The sequence below is a fragment of the Colobus angolensis genome, unplaced genomic scaffold (assembly GCF_000951035.1).
Source record: "Colobus angolensis palliatus isolate OR3802 unplaced genomic scaffold, Cang.pa_1.0 Scaffold210, whole genome shotgun sequence".
NCBI classification, from domain to species: Eukaryota; Metazoa; Chordata; class Mammalia; order Primates; family Cercopithecidae; genus Colobus; species Colobus angolensis.
In genome coordinates, this window is record NW_012115267.1 from 1,135,883 (window position 1) to 1,153,693 (window position 17,811).

Consider the following 17,811-nt stretch of genomic DNA (forward strand, 5'->3'; position numbering starts at 1 on the left):
ACAAAAAGCCGGGCGTAGTTGAGCTCGCCCATAGTCCCAGCCACTAAGGAGGCTGAATGGGGAGATCACCTGAGCCCATGGGTGGAGGCTGCAGTGAGCTGTGATCGTGCCACTGCACTCCAACCTCGGTGACAGAGTGAGGCCCTGTCTCAAAAAATAATAATGATAACAGTTTTTTTTTTTTTTTTTGGAGACAGAGTTTCATTCTTGTTGCCCAGGCTATAGTGCAATGGCATGATCTCAGCTCACTGCAACTTCTGCCTCTGGGATTCAAGTGATTCTCCTGCCTCAGCCTCCCTAGTAGCTAGTAGCTGGGATTACAGGAACCCACCACCACACCTGGCTCGTTTTTGTATTTTTAGTAGAGACGGGGTTTCACCATGTTGGCCAGGCAGGTCTCCAACTCCTGACCTCGGGTGATCCGCCCTCCTCGGCCTCCCTGAGTGCTGGGGTTACAGGCATGAACCACTGCGCCTGGCCATGTTACAGTTTTTTTCAATCTCAAGCAAAGTTTTTTGTTGAATTCAGGTGGTAAATTTCCATTATCTCTAATGCCAGTTGTCTTTGAAAACTAACAGAAGCTATTGCATATTTATATTTTTAATAAGTAGGTTCAAATTTCATCAGAACTCTCCTTTTGGAAGAACACCAAGAAGATTTCTAAGTTTTTTTTTTTTTCAGTGTACGGATGCAAAGGTTTTCCTTTTCTTTTTTTAGTAGGTAGTACCTCGATTTTTGGCAACAAAATAAGCATTTCCAAAACCTCTGTTTTCAAAATGTTCTCTATAAAGTTTCTTTTGACAAGCAGTTACTGTCTAGCTTACTGTTAAAATGTATTTTCTTTTACCTTGCAACAACAGATTGTGTTCGTTTAAAAAAATGTTAAAAATCAAGCTCCCGTACCCTTCCCAGTAAGAAGAGGACAGCAATTTTAGAATATCTGTCTTTTTGTAATAGAAAATATGTAACTCATCTTTCAGTTCAACAACAGTGTTAAAGTGTTTTGTTGCGAGATAGTAAACCTGTGTTTGGTATAGAAGATTTTCATGGCCACATCCCAGAATGTAAAAGATTCTCTTATTTGAAATAATATAAACCATACACCCACTTAATTGAACACGTGAATATTGCAAAATGTTAACAGTTCTGTGATGCTGAATGTTTCTCTCCATATTGTGGTATCTATCACTTTTCTCATTGTGTGGTCAGTATTCTATGTGACGTGATAGATGGATGTAGATACTGGCGTGGATGCTGTTGCAAATGTAAGTATTTTGTAAACTAATTTTGTGTTTCTGCAGATTGACAATACAAGTAGGGTTTTTAGTATTTTCTTTGTGCTCCTTGGTGGATTGACTTGAGCATCCTTCTTTGTGAATCATTAGTGTAGATCTGAAATTTGGGAGGAGACACTCATTTCTGAGGATTGGACCTTGGCTGTCTCTAGAACTTCACTGAAGGAAGAGAACTAGAGCTAGACCTAGGAAAGGAAGCAAATTTTTCTTTATAGAAGTCATAATTTATAGCATCTATAGAAGAGGCCTACGTGTTACTTGTGAATAATTTTTGTAGCTACAGTTTTGGATGAGAATTAACAAGTGAATGAGAAAGAGGATTTGTCCACAGAGAAAATCTACTTAAATTAACTGAGACATCTGTTTTGGTAGACAAACTATTACTTAATGTTGACCTAAATTTTAACCTGACTAAAGATGAAGTTTAAAATTCAATGTAGATTTAAAGTCAAAAGATAATTTTGTATTAAATTCTGATCAAGCAGAGAGATATCTATTGTAAATTTAATATATTGTTGAAAGTGAATTGTCGGTCAACTAGCAATACTTTTTTTCTTAACATTGTTAACAACGAACCTCAATGTGGCTATTCTTTAATTTATGGACAGTTCACACATTGGAACTGCTGACTTCTTCCTCAAAGGAGATGGGTGAGTCACTCTTGAGTACTCTGGCACCTTACCTAGCATTACATTTCCAGTAAATGTGTGTTGCATTAAATTGAGAGCTTAGATTAAGAAATAGTTCCTGAACCATCAGGATCAGTTCTAAGTCAGGGACTGTGGCCTCTTTGTGGTTATCCTTTCTTGATCTGTAATTAAAGTTTACATGAGGACAATGTGGTAAATTATAACTAAGGTAGCAAGTTTTCATAGGGATTCACAGTAAGTACTAAGTATTTTTGAAAATTCTGGAACATAGCTAATATTTGTGATAGTGCATGTGGAAAATAATTAACTTACAAATGAATCTTTGGAACTTAACATATTAGTAATTTGAGACTGCCTGTGGAGAAAGTAGAATTGAGTCATGGTTTTTTCTTAACAGATTTTTATTTATGAAAAGATTTATAATTCTGTGCTGCTTCTGTTTAACTGACATAAGTATAACTTTTGGAAAATGTAAGTTTTGAAATGAAAGACATTTCCTTTGCTTTGAGTGGTAGGAAGCTGTGAATTAGATTTGCAGTCCATTTTGTTTTTATGCTGGGCAATATTTGTTACTTTTGTGAAATGAAGTCAGGTTAAACAATTATCAAGTTATTGTACATGTGTAATGTAAAAGTTCATTAAAAATGGGTTCATTTGTAAATTTTGCATATTGTTTGTGAAGGGCTTGTTATGTAGTCTGTGATATTAATAGTTATCATCTATTAATTGCTGCTGTGGGTCTAGGAGCCTGATACATATAATCTCATTTAATCTTGGTAATAATTCTGCCCAAACACTATTTACCATTACCAAATTGCCATTTTATAGATAAGGAAATTGAAGATCAGAGGCTAATACGTGACTATCCAAAGTCACGCTGCTATTTCTAGTAAATAGTCAGCTGGGGCTCTCTGTTGAGGTGGTGTTGACTCCCAACACCAGTCCTCTTTTTACTTAGCTTTGTTTCCTTTGAGGAACCTCATGACTCATAATAGAGTGGGGTAAATTGTATTGGAGACATATCTTCCTTTTTCTTATCCTTTCCTCCCTTTAGGAGCTGCAGTGAACACTTTTCATTGAACATATAGCATGAAGAGGCTTCAGAAGTTTGAATCTTTAAATCTGTGATGTTTGTACTAATTATAAACTACATCTCTTTTTTTTTTTCCCCGTAGGAAACTCAACAGTATAGATTTGATGGCCAGGAGACAAAAGGATCCAAGTTCATTACCTCCAGTGTGAGTGACTTCAGTGACCCAGTTTACAAAGAGATTGCTATTACGAATGGCTGTATTAATAGAATGAGTAAGGAAGAACTCAGAGCTAAGCTTTCAGAATTCAAGCTTGAAACCAGGTAATTAAAAATAACTTATAAAATTATAAAAGTAGTACATACTCATTTTAGAAAATCTTGAAAACATTGAAATATTAAAAATCATCTGTAATCCCACCATAATGACATGACCCTATTAATTCAAAAACACCATAATTAACATTTTTTATGTGCAACTCTGATTATTTTTGTCCATCTTCTAGATGATAGGACTGCTGAATCAAAGTCTATGAATGTTTTAATGACCTACTGGCAATGTATAGGAGTATCTGTCTCATAACAAGTGTGTTTTTTATTTTTTTAGTTGCTCATTTAAATGATGGATAGTTATACTACTGAGATTGAGTATTTTTCTTTTTTATTTTCTTTTTGCCATTTGTATTTTTTATAAAAAGAGTTTGTTTGAAACCAGGTACAATAAATGAAAAACATCATTCACTTACCAGGAATATTTTTTGTTTTGATTTAGTTTCTAAAAAATAACGTACAGTGATGGTATGCATTATGTTTAACTGTATATTGAGTGAGAAAACAAGGCAACTTAGTCAACTCTGTGTGTATTTTAATGAGATATGCACATACCTAAGTTTTTAGTAATTTTTTACGAAACAAATCACTTTATGTTGACTTGGGCCGTGGGACAGGAATGGTTTTTGGAGTCCAGAAAAATACATAGATTTTTGGTAAACAGTAGAACTGCCAGGCATCAAGAAAAAAAGTTGCCTGTATGAAATAGGTGAAAACTCTTACTTTTTCAAGGCATCTCTGAATCTTAATTCTCTTAAAAGTAGTAGTCTTCCTCTTTAGAGTTTCATCACTCTTCAAAAGAGCACAAATATATTTCTAGATTGTCTACATCATAATGTATGAAGACATTTTTAATTCCTAATTCCCCGATTCTTTCTGTTGTGAAGGTACAGCTTGTAGCCTACAGAAGATTTTCCGAGCAAAATTTTTGTCCTTCCCAGGTGTGAAGATCAGTTGCTTACTCCTGGCTTGCATGGGAGCTAGAGATCTAGATGTATGTTTATACATTTATTCAACAAGCCTGTATTGAATTCTAACTACTGCACTAGGCATTGAAGTTGTAAAGGTAAATACAGATATGTTCCCCACTTTGACAATCTCAGTCTTTTGGGAAAACACACAAAGAAATCATCACAATACAAGAGTGGTCAATGCTGTATTGGAGGTCTGGCCAGGTACAGCATGAGGATACAGAGGACAATATTTCTCAGGAATTCAGAAAGGTGACATTTGAATTGTGCCAAACAGAAAAGGGAGGGAGGGTATTTCAGACAAAAAAATAACATAGAAGCTTTTCTAATTCCAGTTTGTATGGTTTCTGCAACATGATCTTGCCTTTTCTTCAGCTGTTGTGCAACCAAAGTTATAGGACATAAAAGTGTACCACACATACTGAGAACATGACTTTTAAAGTTTTTTTATTTTTTTGAGACAGAGTCTTGCTCTGTCGCCCAGGCTGGAGTGCAGTGGTGTGATCTCGGCTCACTACAACCTCCGACTCCGGGGTTCAAGCGATTCTCGTGCCTCAGCCTCCCGAGTAACTGGGATTACAGGCCTGCACCACCATACCGAGCTAATTTTTGTATTTTTAATGGAGATAGGGTTTCTCCATGTTGCCCAACCTGGTCTCGAACTCCGGCTCAAGTGATCCACCCATCTCCCAAAGTGCTGAGATGATAGACTTGAGCCATCCAGCTGGTGGAGGCCATGACTTGTAGTATGTTTTGTCTGCAGTACACAGTATATCTCAGGAACATTTGAGAATGATACTGAAATGAGAGGTTGTAGCCAAGTTGTGAAGGAACTCTATGCTGAAGTCTGCGTTTTACCTTGTAAGCAGAAGGGAGCCACTGAAGATATTTAAGCAGAAAATTGGCATTAGTGCTCAGTTCTCAAGTAAGGTAAAGAATGAATTGAAGGGTTGTAATGGAGGCATTTGCCATACTCCACAAAGCTAATGAGAGCCATAGCAGAAAGAATTAAAGAGAATCATGTTCTGAATATTTTTCTCGGTTGGAATTGGCAAACATGGTGAGTATTTGGAAGAGCAAAGGAGATGTTAAAGATAGCAGGTTTCTATCCAGAGCAACTAGTTGTATGTTTGTCTTGCCATTAGCTTTGCAGACAACTCTGGTAAATGTAGTCTCTCCCCCATCACACCTCCCACCCCCCCCAACAAAAATAAAAGAAAGTAATCCAAAGCTGTCACATGACACAGAGGTCACTCACAGTGCCTTAATATGAAAGAGGTTAAGGATTTTCTCCCTAGGTCTTGATAATTTGGAAAATCTCAAGCAAAGAAACAATATTAAGACATTTTGTCTTAAAATAGCTAACTGATCGATTATTACTATTTTCGTGGGTAGGATTTTTTTTCAGTGTTTAATTGTAGTTTAGAAAGGAAAATAGGCCGGGCGCGGTGGCTCAAGCCTGTAATCCCAGCACTTTGGGAGGCCGAGGTGGGTGGATCACGAGGTCAGGAGATCGAGACCATCCTGGCTAACACGATGAAACACTTTGGGAGGCCGAGGTGGGTGGATCACGAGGTCAGGAGATCGAGACCATCCTAGCTAACACGGTGAAACCCCGTCTGTACTAAAAAAAATAAAATAAAAAACTAGCCAGGCGAGGTGGCGGGCGCCTGTAGTCCCAGCTACTCAGGAGGCTGAGGAAGGAGAATGGCCTAAACCCGGGAGGCAGAGCTTGCAGTGAGCTGAGATCCGGCCACTGCTCTCCAGCCTGGGCGACAAAGCCAGACTCTGTCTCGAAAATAAAAGATTAAAACTTTTTTTAAATAGTCATTAATCAGTTAACATGATACTTGGCACTACAAGTTAATTTAGATCCTCTTATTTTTACTTCTACTTCATATTTGCAGGCCAATATAGGATTCATTTGCATAGCACTGAAGGAAGCCTGAATGCTGGTTGCAACTGTATTTTTTGGAAAAATCCATATTGTTTAAAGAATGAAGTCACCTGATCACTGTTACCATTAGGATGACCTTTCTCTCCTCCCCACTACTCCCATTTGTGGAACGTATATTTTAAAGCTACCTGTGATATTGAAATCCCCTAAATCATATTCTACCCATGATAAATTAAGAAACTTATTTCTAGTTAAGAACCTACTAGTATGATAATGTTCCTCTGGATGCAGTTCACTTAGAGTGTATTCTAATTTAGTTTTCCTTGTTAAGTAACCAATAGACATTCACCTTTATATGCTAGGCTCATAATGCTTTCATATTCATATGAATCTTTTGAGTTGACTAACCTACAAAAGCCAAAAGAAAGGAAAGAGATAATACTGTATCTTCAGCTTAACCCAAATTTTTATATTTTTAAGTTTATATTTTGGCCAGTGGAATAATTTTATATTAATTTCAATGTTTGTATCATATATGTTATCTTAGTATATAAGGCAATATGACTGTGTTGGTGGTATATGCTGACAATGTTTATGGTTTGAAATACCAGTATATATTGGAGAAAATACTGTTATATACTACTAAAATAAAAAACTACTTGTGAAGGAAAATGTTAATGTTGTAATAAACATTATTTTAACTGGTTCTTTGCTAACTTAGCTTTGAGTCTTGCTTTTCTTACATTTATTTTAGCTAGCATTTGCTAAATTATGCTGTAATTGTCAGTGTTCAACCCAGTGCGGCAGGTAAGAATTTTGATTCTTGACTGTAGAATTTACCTAAGTGTAACTACTCTTCTTATTCTGCTTAGAGGAGTAAAGGATGTTCTAAAGAAGAGACTGAAAAACTATTATAAGAAGCAGAAGCTGATGTTGAAAGAGAGCAATTGTGCTGACAGTTATTATGACTACATTTGTATTATTGACTTTGAAGCCACTTGTGAAGAAGGAAACCCACCTGAGTTTGTACATGAAATAATTGAATTTCCGGTGGTTTTACTGAATACGCATACTTTAGAAATAGTAAGTGAATTTTTATATTTTAATTGTATTTCTAGCAGCAACTATTCTGGTGTTTACTGGTTATGTGGAGGACCTCACTTGCTGTTTAGCTAGAATTAGACCTCTAAAGTAAGTTTTTTCTTTGCTGTGAGCTTGATTAATAGAAAAACTATAATAAAACAATTTTAGATACTACTGCTTTCTTTTTGCAGTAGCGAAAGTTAAAATTTTTTTTCCGTTTGCTTAGAACATCTGGGCGTGGACATCAGAATCTCCTGGTAAGTAAAAAAATAAAATACTAATGATACAGATGCCTGGCCCTACTCCCAGAGATTCTAATTTAGTTCTGTGATAGGGCCCCTGACATCAGCATTTTTTTTAAAGCTTTTCAGTTGGTTTTAATATGCAATCAGGCTTGATAACCACTGCTGTGGCCTAGTGTGAACTCTGATCTCTAAGAATGATAATTGACAAAAATGTCTTTTGAACCTGTCTCTCTAGTGGAAATTTTAAGGGCGAAATGACTCATATAGCCCTGATTTCTAAGCCAAATGATATGTGTGCTTTAGATACTTGTCAGTGCATTATTAGTTCAGAAAGTCATAGGAGGAATTCCCTAAAAGAATACTGCTTGCCTTATAAAATTTGAGCAAGAATATCCTAACATCTCATCTTTCCAAAAGTCACTTCTATGATATCCTCAGTTGCTACCAACCCACTTGGGAGTAAGTATAAAAAGGCTTTGAGAATGAAAATGCATAGGTTATTCTTAGTGCTATTAAAAATCTCTTTTATAGTCTTAGTCTTTCTGTAATTTTCTCATCCAAAGCAGATTGAAGGTCTGTAAATTAGAAGGAAAAATGGCAGCTGTGAAGGCAAATAATCTTGCATAAGTCACTAGATTTTACTTCTCTCTTATTCAAGGATGTTACTGTAGCAGTTCTCCCGCATTTGGACATTACGATTTATAGCTTTCGTCTGTATTGGTCCCACTACATACAAATATGTTATTTTTTTCATACCATAAAAAACCTTCTCTTCATCCCACTGCGCTGCCAGCTACCCCATTTCTTTGTTCCTCCTTTTGGGGAAATTCTTCACATAAGTTATATGTACTTAGATATGTATCTCTTTCCTTTTCTTCCATTCTCTCAAATTCATACCATTGTGGGTTTACGTTCAATAAAGTTTATGTATTCAATCCCATCATTCCACTGAAATCACTCATCAGCATCATCTTTGACCTTTACCCTAAATCTTGGCAAAATTGAACATTCTCACTTTTTTTTTTCTATTTTGAGATACAGTTTTGAACCCAGGCTTGAGTGTGGTGGTGTGAACCCAGCTCACTGTAACCTCCGCCTCCCGGGTTCGAGCAACTCTCGTGCCTCAGCCTCCTGAGTAGCTGGGAATACAGGTGCGTGTCACCACACCCGGCTAATTTTTTGTATTTTAGTAGAGATAGGGTTTCACCATGTTGCCCAGGCTGGTTTCGAACTCCTGAGCTCAGGCAATCCACCTGCCTCAGCTTCCCCAAGTGGTAGGATTACAGGTGTGAGCCATTCTCACTTAAAAAAAATAATTAACACTGCATTGCTGGTTTGAATACTTTTTCCTTGGAGCATTTTCTTCAGGTATAACTTGTTCTGCTTGATTTTTCTCTAGCCCTACTGGATTCCCTATTTGCAGTTTTCTTGGCTGGTTCCTCCTTTCCTTCCCAGCTTCACCATATCAGATGTCCCAGGTCTCAATCCTAGCTCCTCCTCTTAGCTTACATCCTCTCGCTTGATGATCTTATCTAGTTCCATAGCTTTCAGAAGCTATCTCTATGCTGGTGACTTTCAAATACATATTTCAGACCCGTATCTCTGTTCCAAATCCAGATTGCTTACTTGACATCTCTATTTAAATGTCTCAACCTGTTGAACTTACCTCCAGCCCAGTCTATCTTTAGCCTCTTGTAGCTTGGGTGATGGCAGCTTTTTGTAATTAGAATCCTTCTAATTGCTCAGTTCAAAAACTTTGGAGTCATCTTTGACTCCTGTTTCTCTCACATCCAGGCCATCAATGATTCCTGTTTGGCTCTGCCTTCAAAATATATCCAGAACCCAGTCACTTAACTGAATTGCTGTGACTTCATTCTGAGCCCCTATCATTTATGTGACTTACTGCATTCACTATCTAACTGGTCTTTGTGTTTCTGTCCGTGTCGTCCTACAGCCAGTTCTCAACAAAGCTGGCAGAGTAATCCTTTAAAAATATAAGTCAGATCGTTTCACCCCTCTGCTCAAAACCCTACACTGGCTCCTCATTTAACTGAGAGTACAACCCATATTCCTTACATGCCCTGGCCTGTTGTTTCCTCTGATTGTTTCCTGTCTTACTACTCTCTTCCTTAACTCACTGCTCTCCAGGCGTACTGACCTGCTTGCTCATTCTCAAAAATGCCAGGCTTGCTTTATCCCATTACTTGCCAGGACTTTAGCTCCGATTTTCTTACCCAGAAGTCTTGCTGGCCAATGTTTTTCTCCCTCCCTCCCTCTCATTTTTCCTTCCGGTCCTTCCTTAAATCTTACCTCTAAATAAAGCCTATTTGTTTATCGTGTTTAAGAGTGTGGCCTATACTCATGTTTCTGACTCCCCTTACTGCTCTGCTTTTCCTGTGCTTGCTCAAGCGAGTCTCCTGCTTCATCTTCCTGAGTAGCTGGGATTACAGGCTTCCAGGTTCCTTTAGTTTTAACCCTTATGACCTTTTAACTTTATGTAATTTATTTAAGTGATGATTAAAGATTTGGCCAATGAATGCATAGTTCTCTCTAGCATTTTTCTGTTAAAAGTTTTTAATAGTGAATAACAACATTTTAGTAATATCTGTTATTTAGTACTACCGAATTGTAATTATAAGGGAAGATGCAATGTATTTTTGAAAGAATGTCATTTAAAATGATAAAATAGTGATATTTAAAAGGATATAGACTTAATTTATCTGTGATATTCAGTTAAGTGGAAGTTTGCAATATGTCTGGTAAGTAAAGAGTGTCTAACTTTTGAAGTTCAATTATTCTTTTTTTTTGAGATGGAGTCTTGCTCTGTCACCCAGGCTGGAGAGCAGTGACTCAATCTTGGCTCACTGCAACCTCCACGTCCTGGGTTCAAGCAATTAGCCCACCTCAGCCTCAGTAGTTGGGACCATACGTGCGTGCCACCTTGCCCAGCTAATTTTTGTATTTTTAGTAGAGACAGGTTTCACCACGTTGGCCAGGCTGGTCTTGAACTCCTGACCTCAAGTGATCCGCCCCCACCTCCTTGGCCTCGCAAAGTGCTGGGATTACAGGTATTAGCCACCACATCTGGCCTCAAGTGTTCTTTTTTGTTCTTTATTGTTGCTCATTTACAATTCTTTACAACCATTTATAGCTTAATAGATAAGTATGTAGAAAGAATTTATTCTTAGGAAATACAAACTTTACTTTTCTTAATTTTTAAATATTCTGCCATAAAGAATCTTTTTTGTCATTTTCTCTGTGCTACCTAGGATTAACAGTTGCTGCCTTTAAATCTTCAGCGTTTAAAATTGTCCTTAATTTCTCAAAAGTGACTCAGTGTGTTCTGGTTAGAGAGGCATTACTGGGCTAGAGGAAAAAGCACTTAGAGATTGGAGCCTGATAACAATACTGGCCTCACTTAGTTTATGGAGTTGTGAGCATAAAATAAGACCATCGTGTCAGGAGGTGGAGACCATCCTGACTAACACAGTGAAACCCAGTCTCTACTGAAAATACAAAAAATTAGCTGGGCGTGGTGGCAGGCACCTGTAGTCCCAGCTACTTGGGAGGTTGAGGCAGGAGAATGCAGTGAGCCAAGATCGTGCCAGTGCGCTCCAACCTGGGCAACACAGCGAGACTCCATCTCAAAAAAAAAAAAAAGACCATCGTGAAAGCTTCTTGAAAAGGTTCAACATTGCTACAGGTACACTGTGTTAGCAACTCTTAAACTACGTATATATCATTAACAGTTAAATTTTGACTATTTAGAATTTAGTTCCATTGGATTTTTATATGAAAATAAAGACTATTCAGGAGTAAATGAGAGCAGTAGTTTAAAGCTAATTTATTATAATTGAAGGTTGGCATTAATTATGAACTAAATGATTTTTTAATTTAAAAATTAAGAGTGCTTTTGGTGTGGGGAATTATCTTTAAAAACTAGAAAGGTTTATGCCATGAGATCCTATAAAATTACAACCTGCTGTAATGAATTCTTCGTGTATCATGTATCGTGTATCTTAAGTCATATGAATTACTTTAACTTGCTATCCTTCCCTTGCAGGAAGACACATTTCAGCAGTATGTAAGACCAGAGATTAACACACAGCTGTCTGATTTCTGCATCAGTCTTACTGGAATTACTCAGGTTATAATTCTAAGTTCTTCTTTCTAGAGTTTGAAAGAGTTTTTGAAATTAGGGATTTATTTTATACAGAGTTTTAAAAAATTATTATTGTTGTAAACAGTTTAATACCTTGCTTGGTAAAGATGTTACATGTTGTAATAATTAAAAAAAAAAACAGCAAATTTTACACCTGGTAACATTTTCCTCAGCCTTTCCTCTTAAAGAGTTGTAGTGATGAATCTAAAGATTTCATTTGTAAAATGAAGCATCAGCAAATTGTTACCATACTGAACTTGGAGATAAATTTTATTTATTTATTTATTTATTTATTTATTTTGAGACAGTCTCCCTCTGTCACCCAGGCTCGAGTGCAGTGGCATGACCTCGACTCACTGCAGCCTCTGCCTCCTGGGCTCAAGCAGTTCTCCTGCCTTAACCTCCTAAGTAACTGGGACTACAGGCACGTTGCTACCACACCGTTCTACTTTTTGTATTTTTAGTAGAGACACGGTTTTGCCATATTGGCCAGGCTGGTCTCAAACACGTAACCTCAAGTGATCCTCCTGCCTCGGCCTCCCAAAGTGCTGGGATTACAGACGTGAGCCACCATGCCCAGCCAGAGATAAGTTTTAGAATGTATCTGTTTACAACCTGACTTTATATGTTGCATTTATTTTTTATTTTTCTTTTTTTGAGATGGAGACTCACTCTGTTGCCCAGGCTGGAGTGCAGTGGCACGATCTTGGTTCACTGCAACCTCTTGCCTCCCAGGTTCAAGCAATTCTCCTGCCTCAGTCTGCCAAGTAGCTGAGACTATAGGCACACACCTCCATGCCTGGCTAATTTTTTTTTTCTATTTTTAGTAGAGACGGGTTTCACTGTGTTGGCCAAGCTGGTCTTGAACTGCTGACCTCAAGCCTGCCTCGGCCCCCGCAAAGTGGTAGAATTACAGGCATGAGCCACCACACCCAGCTTGTTTCATGCATTTTTAGGTCTCTGAGTTTTGGTTGTATTCTAATGTGGTAGGCACTTTTTTCATTTAGTTAGTTCATTCATTCATTCACTCCACGTGTGTTTGAGTGCCTACTATAATATATGCCAGGATTCATATGTATCTTTATGTGTATATAGATGTGAGTCTGTTCAGTGGTCACAGTAGGCCTGATAAGTCAGTGTTTTATTGGGGTGTTGTGGACATCTAGGAAAATGGCTTCCACATATGACAGAGGGAATAGAAGACTGTCCTGGGGAAAAACACCCTCAAGTTGATGAACTTGGGCTGAGTCATGAAAGGTAGGTAGGCAGAAAAGAATGGCTGGGCATTTCAGGTGGGGACTGGCAGGACTACAGGTAGTTCAGGATGGTTCAGATGTGTATGGGCTGGTAAGAAAATGGTCCAGATAGGCAGAGGCAATCCAGATCCTGAAGGGTCTTGTGCATCTATTTATCCTGAAAGCCTTGGAGAGTGGTTGGAGGTTTTAAATATGAGAGTGATAGGGTGGACCCAATTTACGTTTTAGGAAGATCAGTCTGGCAGCAGTATGTAGTATGCATGGAAAATTGTGAGACCTGAGATGGGAAGACACTTAAGGAGCTGTGGCTTTCAACTTAGATTTCTCTCTTCCCGCCTCTAGAGAGCCAGTAAGCCGCTAGGTTGAGGCCTATAAAAAGAGAACCAACGACTGGGGATGATCCTAAATCTTAATTTTGGGAGGATGATACATTTCAGTTGAAAGTCGTCCCTAGTACTTGGTTATGAAATTTTTTAAATTTCTTAAAAATGAAACTTGAGGTGGAGCTAAGCCAAGGAAATCATGAATTAAAGCATCAGCCTTTCTCATACTGTTTCTTTCCCTCCAACTTAGGTCTGGGTATTTTGTAGGACTACGTGAAGCCACAGCCCTGATTTTTGTATGTTTTACTTTTATATCCTCAGGATCAGGTAGACAGAGCTGATACCTTCCCTCAGGTACTAAAAAAAGTAATTGACTGGATGAAATTGAAGGAATTAGGAACAAAGTATAAATATTCAATTTTAACAGATGGGTAAGTATTTAGGAAGATTGTTTTTTATATCTACTTTTTAAAGATTAAAGATACCCTAATTTATTTAACTTCTAGAATAACCACAAACTATTATTGAAGACCCTAGAGTCTCACCCCACAGGGGATAGTATTTTTCCTTTCACCTAAGGATGAAAGAGAGGAGGAAAGCAGTGTTCAATCCAGGACTAGAACACTACAGAAAGATCAATGTGTAAAGCTAAAAAGACTTTCCTAAAACTCTGTTTTTATCATGACACTCCTTGCTCAAAAAAGTCCAGACTCTTGAGCTTGGCATTGAAGGCCCTTTCATCGCATCCCACCCTACCCATTTAATCTAATTCACCTGCCATTAATCCTCTTCAGTCAGACTGGCCCAGGAATTCACATGGTTTATCCTTTCTCTGTGTACTTACGTATGCTTCCCTCTCTACTGAGAGTCTCTTCTCGACAACTTCTTTATCATTTTTCAAAGCCCATCTTGTGTTTTACCCTGACAACATCATTGATCTTTTTTCCTTGAAACCTTATAACTTCTATGATATGTACCATTCATGTTGACATCTGACCATATATTCTGATATGTAATCTTTATGTACATACATCAGACTTACTTTTGCAAGGAAATTTAAAATTCTTTCAGAGAAGGACTTTTGCTGCCTGATAATCTTCCATAATGCTTACCTTAGTGGTGAGCTTAAAGTATATGCCCAAAAAGCATTTGTTAAATGAAAAGCTAAATGGAAAGATCAGAAAAATTAAAACATAGATGACAGACATTGTGCCAGGGCAACTCCTATACCTTAAGGTCATTAAGGTTGAAAAGAACATCCTAAACAACTTCTGTTTCAAACTGTACAGATTATCCTCTGTCCTTGAGATGTCACCAACATAGAGGGTTTAGAGATCCTCACATATGATAGGAGAAGAGCATTGAATTTAATCACATCATAACTGTTGTTTGGAAAAATGTTTATGGACCTCTTCAGAAACCTATTACTGATTTTAAACATGAATGAGCAGTGCTCTGCTAAAGTATACAGGTGTTTCTGCCGTAATATAGTATATGCAGTTCTGTTAAAGTGTCATTTTCTGGGACAGATCACTCAAAACCTATGCAATTTTGTAACTAGAGCACTAACAAAAACCAGTCATTGGAGTCTCCATAAATAATTTGGACACAGCCCAGGCAAGCAACTAAGGGAAGGGAAGGTTGTATCAAAGTATATTAAAATTGCACAGAAGCACTAGTATCCTGGGGACATAAACTTGTTTTTAATTTTCTTATAATATAGTTGACATTATTATAAGAAAATGCAAAGGATTATGTCTTGTTCCCAGTATAGCAGTTGAGTTGAGGGCTTTTTTATTTCCTGCTGAAGTTTATAATTTCCACTGCTATTATTCTGACTCTCCTTGCTTAAGAATAACCACATGTGAACCAACACAATTTCCGTATTACACAATCAGTGTTGTCCTTAACTACAATAAATTGGTTAGTGTTATAGAAACATGTTGTAGCAGAATAAATTGTATTTTAACCATTTGATACCAGCTACTTTTGTCTCTTCCATTTTTTTGTTTTTGGTATTGTTTCAAAGCACACTGTCAATTTACTTTGCTAAGTCTGGCATTAAAAGTAAGCTTAGCATAATACTCAGCAAGATAGAAGCCTGCCCAGAACCATAAAAACAATCAAGATGAGCCTAATAGGAATTAGTTGGTGAGCAAAAATTAATATATCCGACTTCTTTGTTTTTTAAAGCTTTATTTTGAATTAGTATTTTGTAGGAAGCAAGGTTAATTTTGTCAGGTTAATGTTACGTGTGAATATAAGAAAGTTGACATCAATAAAAGATTTAAAATACTCATTTGTAAGAATAGTATGCCGTTTATTTCACCAATTTTTTCCTTTTTTGATTTATAGTTCTTGGGATATGAGTAAATTCTTCAACATTCAGTGCCAACTCAGCAGGCTCAAATACCCTCCTTTTGCTAAAAAGTGGATCAATATTCGGAAGTCATATGGAAACTTTTACAAGGTAAAATTTCTATATTTAATAATTATATGGTTCTTCATAAATTTGTTAAATTTTGCATGTACGTTAAGTTGTAATTTTCCAGGTGTTTTTCATGGAAAAAGGCCATATAATTAGTTCTTACTCTTCAGATTCCAAATAAGTTATGTTCAAATTAGATAAGCTTTTTTCTCATTCAACCTGTTAACTTTATTTAAATAGGTTAACTGTATATACCTGACAAGTTTGAAACTGTAGGGGCAGTCAGTATATGGATCGTTTGTGGAGCAAATGCTCCCCACTAGATTTTAATTTTACTTTACATTTATCAAAGTTATGTGTGTGTGGTGTAAATGTTTAAAATATTATTGCAAGACTTACAATGAATGTCAGTATTCTGCCATAGCCTTCACCAGAACTGGCTCCTGTTCTGAGGCAAACACTTTCAACTTCTGTAAAGCTTTTTTTTTATCCCCCCCAAATATTGACCTTTGTATTTCTAAGTTTCATGCTTATACTACTTCTTGAGTTTTCAGTTTGTGACCTATTGAGTTCCTGCAATGAAAGATGAAGATTGAGCTTGACTGAGCTACCACTCCTGCATGTCCTTCCCTTCCTGCATCTTCCTACTATAGCTCTGTTACCTTTCAGTCAGAGCAGTCCGTGTTCACAACTTTCCTCTAGATGTAATAATACTTCTGGGGTTGTTTACTTAATAATTTACTTCTGGGGTTGTTTACTTATCCCCTTACTCTCCATTCAAACCATAAGTCACTGCTCATGACTGAAAACACTCATGTAGTCTGTCAGGTTTTCTTTTTTCCTCTTTTTTTCCTTTGCAGACTGTCTTCCTGGAGCCTTTAATCCTGTTCTAATCTGACCTATTAGTTCTTCAGACTTCTTTTAAAATCATCTTAGGGGATTTCCTTTGATTCTCCCTCATTCGTTAGATCCTATGTCGTCATTTTTCTCCCTTACAGTTTCATTTTGGAGAAGAATGTTCTAAAGTAGTTTTATGAGAAAAGGTGCTTGTCCTTACAGACTCTTCTGTTTTAACAGTCTTTTAAAACTGAGAAGTATGCATGCAGAAAGTAGAATTTTGCAGATTGTTATAAAGCGAATACCCTTGTAACTTCCACCCACTTAACTCCCTTACTTCCTCCTGGAGTTAACCCTAATTCATCCTTTCATGGTAATCATTTTCTTATCATTCCTTATAGCTTTAATATTTAAATGTGTATCCTCATACTGTATAGTTTTGTCTGGCTTTGAGCACGATATAATTAGTGTTATACTGGCTGTATTATTTATTTTGTTTTTTCCCCTCAATATTGTGCTTGAAATCCATCCACATCATGTATGTCACTACAGTTCATTCACTTTACTGCTATTATTTCCATTGTGTGATTATACCAGATTTGTTTATCTGTTCTACTTTGGCCATTTGGATTGTTTTTATTTGGGGCTTCTATGAAGAGTACTGTTATAAGCATTCTTGGGCATGTGCCCTGGTGTCTTTGTGTACTGATTTTTCTGGGATATAAACCTAGGAGTCCAGTTGCTGGGTCATGGGGTACGTACATCATTGACATTACTAGATAATGCAAACATAGTTTTCCAATGGAGTTGTACCAGTTTGCACTCTTATCAGCACTGTGTGAGTTTATAGTTGCTGTAAGTTTTTGCCAGCATCTGATATTATCAGACATTTTAAATGTTTTTTAAATTTGGTGGGTGTGTGATACTATCTCATTGAGGCATTAGCTATCTGGATTGCTTTTTTGTAAACCCCTTGTTTAAATTTCTGACCGTTTAAAAAAAATGGTAGTCTGTTCTTCCATCACCAGTGTTTTTTACTGGTTTATAGATTTTTACTTTGGATGGATGCTAGTCCTTTAATTATATTTGATAACTTTTTTATGTGCATTTTTTGTTTGTTTATTTGTCTTTGAGATGGAGTCTCATTTTGTTGCCCAGGTTAGAGTGCAGTAAGCGCGATCTTGGCTCACTGCAACCTCTGTCTCCCGGGTTCAAGCAGTTCTCCTGTCTCAGCTTCCCAAGTAGCTGGGACTACAGGCGCCTGCCCCCACACCTGGCTAATTTTTGTGTTTTCAATAGAGATG

General features: G+C 37.2%; 1 protein-coding gene across 1 annotated transcript in view; it reads left to right on the forward strand.

The window, feature by feature from the left end:
• Window positions 1–17,811, forward strand: part of ERI1 (exoribonuclease 1) — a 30,219-nt gene that overhangs the window by 2,781 nt on the left and 9,627 nt on the right. Inside the window, exons 3-7 of the mRNA XM_011942804.1 lie at window positions 3,121–3,299; window positions 7,046–7,256; window positions 11,565–11,648; window positions 13,564–13,673; window positions 15,598–15,712. Coding sequence (XP_011798194.1) covers window positions 3,121–3,299; window positions 7,046–7,256; window positions 11,565–11,648; window positions 13,564–13,673; window positions 15,598–15,712 — 699 coding nt within the window. The remainder of the gene's footprint in view (window positions 1–3,120; window positions 3,300–7,045; window positions 7,257–11,564; window positions 11,649–13,563; window positions 13,674–15,597; window positions 15,713–17,811) is intronic.